This window comes from Fukomys damarensis, unplaced genomic scaffold (genome assembly GCF_012274545.1).
Source record: "Fukomys damarensis isolate Sample0158 unplaced genomic scaffold, DMR_v1.0_HiC HiC_scaffold_33, whole genome shotgun sequence".
Classification (NCBI taxonomy): domain Eukaryota; kingdom Metazoa; phylum Chordata; class Mammalia; order Rodentia; family Bathyergidae; genus Fukomys; species Fukomys damarensis.
The window spans coordinates 55,169,523-55,178,974 of record NW_022900945.1 but is presented as its reverse complement, the minus strand read 5'-3'; the positions used below and the strand labels follow the sequence as shown (position 1 = coordinate 55,178,974).

The window sequence follows — 9,452 nt, the reverse complement described above, 5'->3', positions numbered from 1 at the left end:
TGCACTGCTCTCCAAGAACTCTCTCTCTCTCTCTCTCTCTCTCTCTCTCTCTCTCTCTCTCAATTGAGAAAGGGTCTCACTATGTAGTTCAGGCCAACCTTGAACTCATGATGATCCTCCTGCCTCAGCCTCCTAAGTGAAAAGCTTTTTTTTGGTATTATCTATGTCCTGAAACCAACTATGAGCAAGAGAACGCTCTGAAGGCTGCGAATGCCTGTCCAGGTTGACCAGCAATGGTGAGCAGAGATGCGGGCACCACGCTCCTTTCTGCTACACCAGGGCTGTCTGCACTGACAACGGACTGCTACCTAAACACTGCCCCAAAACTCAATGGAAACAACCCATAAGGGGCTGGGGATTCAGCTCAGGGGTGCTGCCACCTGCCTCACAAACTCAAGGTTCTGCATGCAGATCCCCAGTACCAAACAAACACACAAAATACGAATACTAATAACGATGCGACTGCGTTCAGATGCCCAGCTGTCCCAACCCCTGGCCCCAGGACTCTCCCTTCTGCCTGGGAACCTTCCCCTGCAGGGGAAGATACTGTGCCCGGGAATGACCTCAGGGGGGCAGCAGAGCACACGGGCTGCACAGCCCGGGGTCCCAGGTCTTAGGAAGCTGCCTGGGCCTCCCTACACTACTCACTCTTACTGCGGAGAGAGACAGATTGCAGGGCAGAGTTGTTCTTCAGCAGCGCGGCTTTCTGTTGCTGTGAGACAGAGAAGAAAAGACACAAGGACAGCTGTCACCCACGGCTGCCTCCTCTGGGCCTGGGGCAGGAGCTTAGACGGCTGGCACCTCAGGAAAAAGCTGGCCCCATGGCTAGGGCACTGTGGGCCTGGCGTTTAGGAGGGAAGGGGCAGCCCCCACGGTGAGGACAGGCAATGAATAGAAGCCACAGGGACCCCCTCGCCACCCTGTCCCGCCCTCGGCCCTCCCTGCCTTCTCACCTTCTGCTTGACCTTGGTACAGTTGGCCAGGGTGTCCTTACAGCGGTTGTGGATAGTCACACTGCAGGCTGGAGGGCAGGGTGGAGAGGATGAAGGGGCCGGTGACACAGGAGGGGACACACCCATGCAGGCCCCCAATGCCCCCGGGCCACACAGTCCTCCAACACTTCCCAGGCTTCATCCCCTCGCCTTCACCCTCCTTCCTGTGCAGGAAGTGAGGTGAGAGGGAGTCTGGGTGTGTGAGGAAATCAGTCTGGAGGGACGGACAGTCACGAAGCAGAGGGCCCGAGGAGTGGTCTGGAGGGGAGAAGGGGCGACCACCCCAGGGACGAGCTCAAGAGGCAGGAAGGAGGCTGAGCTGGCAGATGGGCAAGGGAGGCCTCCCACGCTGCTGGGGTGGGGCTGGGCGGAAGCTGGTGCCCCCTGAGCTCTGGCCCTCTCCACCCCCGGCCCTGCAGGTGACCAGCTCTCACAGGTAGTAGTCACCTGCCCCAGTCACACAGCTGGTATGCAGCTGGGGTTCAGATCCAGCTGCCCGAGTCCACAGGCTGAGCTCCTTCTGGTGCCCCGCGTGTCTGCCCACAACCCCCTGCTCGCACCCTAAATGTGGGCCTGGAGTTCTGTCTGGGCCTAAGCAGTTCCAAGGCTGATCGAGCCAGTGGGGAACTGGAACAGGCCTCACCCTGGCCTGTTCTCCCCTGCCAAGCCTGCCAGCCCTCGGTATCAATTCCAGCAGGCTGCCTTCTCCCTGCTAGGCTGGGGGAGCCCTGCTCCCAGTGTAAGGCAAGCCCACAGCTCCCACACGCCATCTGCTTCTCCCCCATCGCTTGCCCCCTCTTGCCACGGGGTAGGAGAGAAGAGGAGGAGGAAGGAGCTATGCCAAGCCCAGGCCGAGACCACCGCTGTCCCTTTCCCGGCCAGCTCTCAGCCCTTGGCCCTCCCCAGCTTCCCCTCTCTGCCCCACACCGGAAACTGCTAACTCCTTCAGACAATACCCAGCACCATGCTCACTTCCACAAATACAAGGCCAGCGGGGTGGGGCAGAGGGGCAGACAGAGTGGGGGCGGCACAGCCCCTACCTCCCTGGAGCTCTCTTCTCCTCCCCCAACACCTAGCGTCTCCAGATCGAACCTCCGCTCTCCACCTGCTCTCAAAATAGCCCAGCTGCCTCCCCAGTTCCCCTGGCAACAAGCTTCCGGGTTGGGGATATTGTCAGGTCTCTAGAGGGATCTAGATTGGGGTTCCCTCCTCATCCTCCTAACTCTAAATGGAGCAGAGGTCGGAGGGAGGGAGGCCTCCCTTCTCCCCCGGTGCCGGTGTGAGGGGCCTTGAGGCTGACTGCTCCTCCTGCTGCCGGCTGGCGGTCACAGTATCGTCCATCCTGCTCTTATCAGAGGCGCCTCCTTGCTCTGGATTCAGGGGGAACTAAGCGAAGGGCAGAGCTGAAGCCCCCTGCGTGGGCACGCTGGGGAGGGAGAGAACCCCCTGCTTCCACTCCCTAAATGTGGGCCTGGAGTCCCAAACCCTTCCCCACAGGTGCCCCGCTGTACTGCGTTCTCACAGCCTTGTCAGGCTGGGAATTCCGGAGGAGGCTCCTGACCCTGTCCTCTCCTTGACACGGTACAGATTCCCAGACTCCACCCAGCCAATGCGAAAGGACAAGGGACCCCAAGTCCCAAGGCCAGTGCTGCCCAGCAAGACGGGCAGGCCCAGCTGTGAGGCCGGCGGCTCCCACAGTCCCGCGTCACCCCTCCACGCACATTCCTGCTCCCTCTCCAGTCAGTTCTCCTGCCCCTCAGCAGCTGTTCAGGGAGCAAGGGGGATACCCACAGAGTGACAGCTGCACAGGGGCCATCATCCCAGGCATGTTCCAGCAGCCACCACACCTCTGGCCAGCACTCGGGCCAGCTGGGGCTCAGAGGAAAGTTCCCCTCACAGATTCCGGGCAGAAAGGTCAGGTGGCAAATCAGGTGGGTGGGCACCATGACGAGTGACAGCCAAACGGCTTACTTGGGCAGATGAGGGCTTCCTTGGCTGTGATGCTCTTGTTACAGGCGTAGCACATGGTCATGCCTGACACGGAGATGGTGGTGAAGAGGTGCCCATTGGTATAGCGGGCATCCTTGGCTTCCTTCATCCTCTCCTTTTCCCGGGCCTGTGGAGGGGACGAGAGAAACAGGAAGTGAGAGTGGACGGCGCCTGACATCTGGACAGACAGACAGACAGACAGAGGGCAGAGGCAAGGGAGAAGCGCCTGCCGGGGAGGCTGGAGATCCGTCACTGAGCATGGCCTGCTGCAGGTGCCAGAGGCAGATGTCCAGGGGCAGCTGGGCCCGGGGACACTGGGTCACCAAGGGCGTCTGGGCCCCGACCTACCTGGCCCCTGCGGCTGGGCTGCCTCCTGTTTCCACTCATCTCCCCGACCTGGCTCCAGATCTCCGCGTCCTCACTCCACCTCCCAGCCCAGCTCTGTCGCCCCCGAGCTGCTGTACGCTGTTCTCTCTGAGCCGGGTACCGGGGGAAGATGCGCAGAGGAGGGGAGAGCGGGCACAGCAGAGGGTGCCAGCTCACCAGCGCTTTCCAATCTATGGGAGTTCGCTCTCCTCATAACCATGACAACCGGCGTTTGGAGCCGCTGTCTCCCAGCATCGGGGTGGGGGTGTGGGGGATCCCTGGTTAGGCTGACTGGAGGGAGAACGCTTCCCTGGGCACCCGCAACCCAGGGGCCATGATCCCCAACCTCCACCTCTTCCACTCCACTTAGCCAAAGCCCACTGGGTCCCTCTCAGGAGCCGCTTGTCCCCCATTGGCCCCCAGCAGTCACCCCTGGCCTTGGGGAACCTTTAAGGAAGGAAACTCAGCCAACCAGATCGGTTGTCTGGTCAGGAAACTTCCCCTGCAGGCTTAATTTTTATGCCTCTCAAACTACTACTCAAAGACAAAACCTCGGGGAGCTCCCTGCACGGTTCCTGCGAGTGTCACCCCATCCCAGGAGGTCCTTCTGACCCCCGCCTCCCTCCTCCAGCTCCGGTTTCCACAGAGATGGCGCACACTGTACCCCTCCCACCTCTGAGCTTCCCCAAAGAGTCTGAACGGGCAAGAAGATGAACATCATTCCCTCCACCTACTCCAGAACCTTGCTCGGCGTCACCTCTGGTCTCTGCTCTTTCCCTCCACCCTCGGAGGACCAAGTAGCACCAGCAGCTGACCACACCCTTCGAGGGTCCTCAGCCACTCAGAAATCAAAGAGCAGTCAGGGGTGGTGGCCAGGCCTGGAACCCCAGCTATCAGGAAGCTAAGGCAGGAGGGCTGCAAGGCAGAGGCCGGCTGAGCAGCCCTGTCTCAAAGGAAAATACAAAGAAAGGGCCAGGGACAAAATCCAGTGCTACAGTGCTTGCCTAGTTTATTGAGGCTCTGGGTTCTATCCCCAGCACTGTGAAAGAGAGGGAAGGGGAGGGAGGGGAGGGCAGGGCAGGGCTGGGTAGGGGAGAGTTGGGAAAGAAAAGCATTTTTAAAGAAATGCTAAAAGGGACTGGGATTTAGCTCAGTGGCTCCGCACCTGCCTTGAAAGGGCAAGGTCCTGAGTTCGATCCCCAGTAACCCCCGCAAAAAAGTGCTGAGGCCAAGTGACAAACCCCAAGCTGACCCTGGCGGGAGGGTGGACACAGAATTCCAGCTCAGTGGCAGCCCAGTGGGGGAGGGACGCGGCCTGTGGAAAGGGAAGTGCGAGGCTGCGTGGGGCTGCGTGGGCCGGGCAGAGGGCAGCAGCCGAGGGCCAAGATCCTCCCTCCCACCTTTCCCCAGCCAGAGCTGCCTGGCAGGCGCTGAGCATAGCCCAGCTCTGCAGGTCGTCCCTTACCTGTCCCCAGGACCCTCTCGCCCACACCAGGGGCAGCAGGACAGCTCCTCACTCCCTCCTACCCCCGCCTCCCCTCCCTTCTCAGCTCAGGCTCCCTCCTCGGCCTTCACCTCTGTCTTCCTTTTCTCTGCTGGCCTCGCTTCTGCTTCTGCTCTGCACCATCTTCCTCTCCTCCTCCTCTGGACCCTGCAGCCCCCCCTTCCTGTGTGGAGCCCACCGGCTTGAATCTAGCAGTCTCCCGTGGGACCCTGTGCATCCAGGTCTCCAAAGGTCGCTCTTTAATGGGTTTATGGTACTCAGAACAGAAAGTCACCTCTGCATCACCACCCTGAAGAACTTCAAAGACCCGAGCCCATCTTCTGCCCACTGCCTTCGTCTCCCTTGCTTCCGTCTCTCCTGCTCGATGCCAAGTTCACAGTACGAACACTTACTATGCTTGGTTAAAAGGAAGCAGACACGAGCACAGCGGTACGAAGCACACGCTGGCCAGGGCAGTGCAGCGCTGCAGATCTGCCCCAAGGCGGCCCCCACTGCGCCAGGGCCACGCTTCCACAAGCCGCCCCCCCTCACACTCACCTGCCCAGCCAGTTCTGAGGGCAGTGCCAGAGGGACTGAGGGCAGGGGAAGCCAGAGAGCGGGTGTCCAGGGGCCCTTCCCTCCCTGGCAGGGACACCCCACACACGGCTCAGGTGCTCCGGGGCCTGCCTTCTCCACCTCCCAGCATTCACCCTCTCTCTGAGTGACCCTCTCTCAAGGTGGGCCAGCAGCGGGCAGCAGCTACAGCAGCAGCACATCCCAGCACGGGCACTGCCCAGCAGCAAGCGGCCCTGGCACTGCCCGGCACTATTGTCCCTGAGGTGGCCTGGGCCCGCCCCGAAGGACATGGGATGGAGCGAGTACGCTGGTTGGATTCTCTGCCCTTCTGAAGGCATTTTTAAGAAAATCTCACTGATTTCCATTCACCGGCCCCAGGCAAGTGGGCTTCTCTCAGTCCCTTCCTACTGGTCCAGGCCTCTGCTGCCCAGCATCTGTGGTCATCTGTCTTCTCCTCACAAACCTTATCAGAAGGCCCCTTGTTCATGGCTACACGAGGGCAGAGAATAAAGCAGGTGCGCAGGTGAGTGCCCCAATCTTCAGATGCAACATAGCTTCCTGTATGTTTGGAAGTGCAGGAAGTGGGGATGAGAACGCAGCAGGACACAGGACTAGCGCGCAGCAGCACCCCTGCTCGGGGGACCCCTCCACTGCTGTGACAGCCTCCGGCCTCGTCTCCCTGCTCCCAAAGGCTCCCAGCCCTCTTTGCCTACTTCCTTTGTGCTTAGAGCACAGGGGTTTTCTCCGAAGGTCAGAAAAGACTGACACAAACCTCCCTCCACTGTCACCCCAGTTCCTGGTCACACTGGGAACAGAGACAGGCCAGAGGCAGGGGCCATTATGGCCAAAGGCTGGGATGTTCAAAACGGGTCTCCCCTCCTCTTTCCACCTGGCTTCCCAGGCGGAGAGATAGAAACAGTTGTGCCAGGAAGGACAAGGAAGAGCCACAGCCCAGACGCTGGCTTCCTGTGCCCCCAATATGCTGCAGGGTGGGCACAGTGATTAGAACTAGAGACCTCTGCCGCACAAGCCGGGCCTTGGAGCCTGGCCTGCCCCTGGCCACTGGGTCTCTCCAGGGAGGAAGTCACACACTCTCTTGGCCACAGAGCACCCAGCAGGAATCCCTTCCCCAGGATGGCAAGGCCTCAGTCCAGACCCTGTGTGGGGGTGCACTGGGATTGGGTCACCTGTGGGGCACAGGACTTGGCTGTGAAGGGCAGTCACAGGGGATGAGCTCCAAGCTTGGGCGACAAGAGGGAGAGGGCTCCTGACATGGGACTGGAAGGACCTGGGTGGCCTCGGCCAGGAGGCAGAGAGGGCGCCGCCAGCAGCGACACAGGAAGACCCCTGCACACACAAAGGCACCGAACAACCCAACAACGAGACCAGATGACCAGATGGCACAGTGGGGTGGCACACATGGGCGGAGGGGAGCGGAGGGCCAGGGAAGAAAACCAGGCCACAGATCCCGAGCCTCACACCCTGGAGTCCAGCCTGCCTCCCACCGGGCCACACCTGTCTTGGGCCAGGAGAGAGACAAGCGGAGAGGGAGGGAGGGGAGCCATCCCAACAGACAGGCATTTGTGCGGGGGAACAATAGCTGTGCCAGGACTCCCTGCCCTCCTGGCACAGGGCAGGCCGGCTGGGGTAGGAGGGGGCAGCTGCAGCCTGCAGCCCCGCCCCCCACCAGGAGACACAAACAAACCCAGAAGGGCCCAGAGGCCTTTCTCCTCCCCGGTCCCAAAGCCTGACCAACCCACCCCTCAGCTCCTGCCAGATGCTTCAAACCACAGGCTGAAGCTAAGAAGGGAACTACTTCCCATGTCCAAAGGGCAAGGCCACATTCCCACCAGTAACCCCAAGCGTCTGGGGACAGGCAGACACACACTCGTACAAAGGTAACTAATATGCACACCCAGGATTCACAATTCAGGTGTCTCCTCCCTGACCCCAAGGTCACCGCCCCAGAGCCAGGGGGACTGAGATCCATCCAGAGATCCTGACCCCTCTGGCGACCCCAGCAGGGGTGCCGCTCATGCCCTTCCCTGGGCTTCCCCTCAGCCCTTTGCCTAACCCTCCATGACCCCTAAAATCTTTTCCTGTGTCCCTGAAAGCCGGCTCAGCCTCCCAGAGGACTCCCAGTTGCCCAACTGTCCTCCCAAATGGCCAGCTCTCGGCCCCTCCTGGGCTCACCCAGCCCTTCTCCTGCACCCCTGGCCCTGTATACAAAGCCAGCCACCTCGCCAGTCCCAAACAAAGAGCCTTCCTCTCGCTCGCCTCCACCTGCCCGGCACACTCCGTGCTGGGATCCTGGGGAAACCAGGCAGACCCCCACCTCCAGAGCTGTCCCTGGACCTCTGGCGCCTGCTTGGCAGAAAAGGACCCTTTGTTCTGAAGGACATGAAGGTTGGGGCTTGGGAAAGGAGGGAGGGAGGGTAGGGGCCGAAGAGAGAAAGGGGACCTGTGCGCTTCACTGCGGGGCTTGAGGAGGTAGGAAGTAGAGCGGGGAGAATGGAGCGGGTGGAGGACCTGAGACAGCCAGGAAGAATAGAAATGGAGCGAAAAGAAAAAGGAAGCACAGGGGCGGGGGCTACGCAGAAAGAGCCTATGAGGGTGGAAAGGGGAAAGGGGCAGGTTAGACTCAACTGCTCCTTCGGCGAGAGGTCGAGGAACAGGCCGGAGGGGGAGGGGCAGACACCCCGCCCCGCCCCCCCCACCCCGGACTGGCAGCAGGGGCGCCGTCTTCCTCAAAGAACCTCATTTCCAGCAGGCCCCCTCTACTTCCCACCACAGTATAAAAAGAAGTGAGACAGCTGGCCTGCTTGGGGGAGGGGAAAGAGGGGATCCAGGGCTTGTTGGCTACGAACCAACTCTCCCCGCCGTAACCACAGCTTTCCGGAGGCGGCCCTCCCCTTCCGACCAGCCCAAACTGACAACCGCCCTGCCCGTGGCCTCCAGGCCGCGCAGATCCAGCCACTTGGCCCCCAACTCTTCACCCCCGCCGGAGTGGCGAATCCCCCTCCAAGGCCAGCCCTGGGCGGAAAGAAGAGCCAGGCCCGGGATCCCCCGGGCCCACACCGCGGGGGCGGGGCGCAGAGGCCTCCCAGCGCCCCCCCTAATGAAGAACAAGAACCCGCATTTACCTTCCTAGAACCTCTCCCTACAGCCCTCACCAGGTATCTGCCCCCCAGCCCCCCCACGGCTTTCCTTTTTAGGGTGTAACCAAATTTCCGAGGTTTCAAAAAGCTTCTCCCGCCCCCTTGGCTCTACTCCAGGGTCTCAGCTCGAACGGTTGAAAAAATAAACATTCTGGAGCGCGGCCCTCGGCGCGGCGCTGCGAAGGGCCTGTCTGCCACCCAGCTCTCCCGTCACGCTTCAGCCCTCCGACCAGGCTGTTTGGCTTGGGTGCTGCTCAAGTCCCTGGCTGCTCTCCGGTTAGCAGAACCTCGCTCGACCCACTAAGCAAAGTCCTGCCTTCTCATTCCCGGGCCTCCTCGCCCTTGCGCGGACCCACTCCCAATTTCGCCTCAAGTCAGACGAACCGCGGGAGCCTGGGTGGGTGGGGCTCGTCCCCTGCAGGGCGCCGAAGGGGGTCCCGCTCTGTGACCCGCCGGACTGGGCACCGGCAGGTCCCTGCACTGGGGGAAGCCGCCGCAGACTGGAGCAGCCTCGCCGAGAAGAGGTGCGGCGCCCCAGAAGAGCAGCAGCCCGCCGGCCACCCCCCTGCGCTCCCAGTCCCAACTCAGCCTCGCACTTCCTGGGGCTAGGAGAGGTCCCGACTGTTGGGAGTGGGCCTGGTACAAAGGCAGGGAGCAAGGACCGTGGACAGGAGTGGCCACGAGGTCCTGAGGGGTGTGTGTGGACTAGGGATGACAGGGGAGGGTCCCCGACAAGAGCAGCGGAGAGCAGGAGCCGAAGGAGGCGGAGGGTCTCCGCGGATGGAGACCACCACCCATGTGCAGGCACCCGAGGGTCCAGGCCGGGACCGAGCCCAGTCACACAAAGACCTCTACACCTCGCACCTGAGGGTGACGCCGGGGGGGGGG

General features: G+C 61.6%; 1 protein-coding gene across 7 annotated transcripts in view; it reads right to left on the bottom strand.

Annotated features, from left to right (window-relative positions):
• Nucleotides 1-9,452, bottom strand: part of Arhgef2 (Rho/Rac guanine nucleotide exchange factor 2) — a 32,691-nt gene that overhangs the window by 13,945 nt on the left and 9,294 nt on the right. For 4 of the 7 annotated variants that reach the window (XM_033758405.1, XM_033758407.1, XM_033758408.1 and 1 more), the window contains 3 exons: nucleotides 2,964-3,108; nucleotides 954-1,021; nucleotides 649-712 (listed from right to left, as the gene is read on the bottom strand). In XM_033758405.1, the coding sequence (XP_033614296.1) occupies nucleotides 649-712; nucleotides 954-1,021; nucleotides 2,964-3,108 (277 nt within the window). Of the gene's footprint in view, nucleotides 1-648; nucleotides 713-953; nucleotides 1,022-2,963; nucleotides 3,109-3,329; nucleotides 4,332-5,388; nucleotides 5,563-8,549; nucleotides 8,601-9,452 lie in introns of those variants that run through there. The other 3 variants (XM_033758411.1, XM_033758410.1, XM_033758406.1) reach the window with 3 other exon arrangements.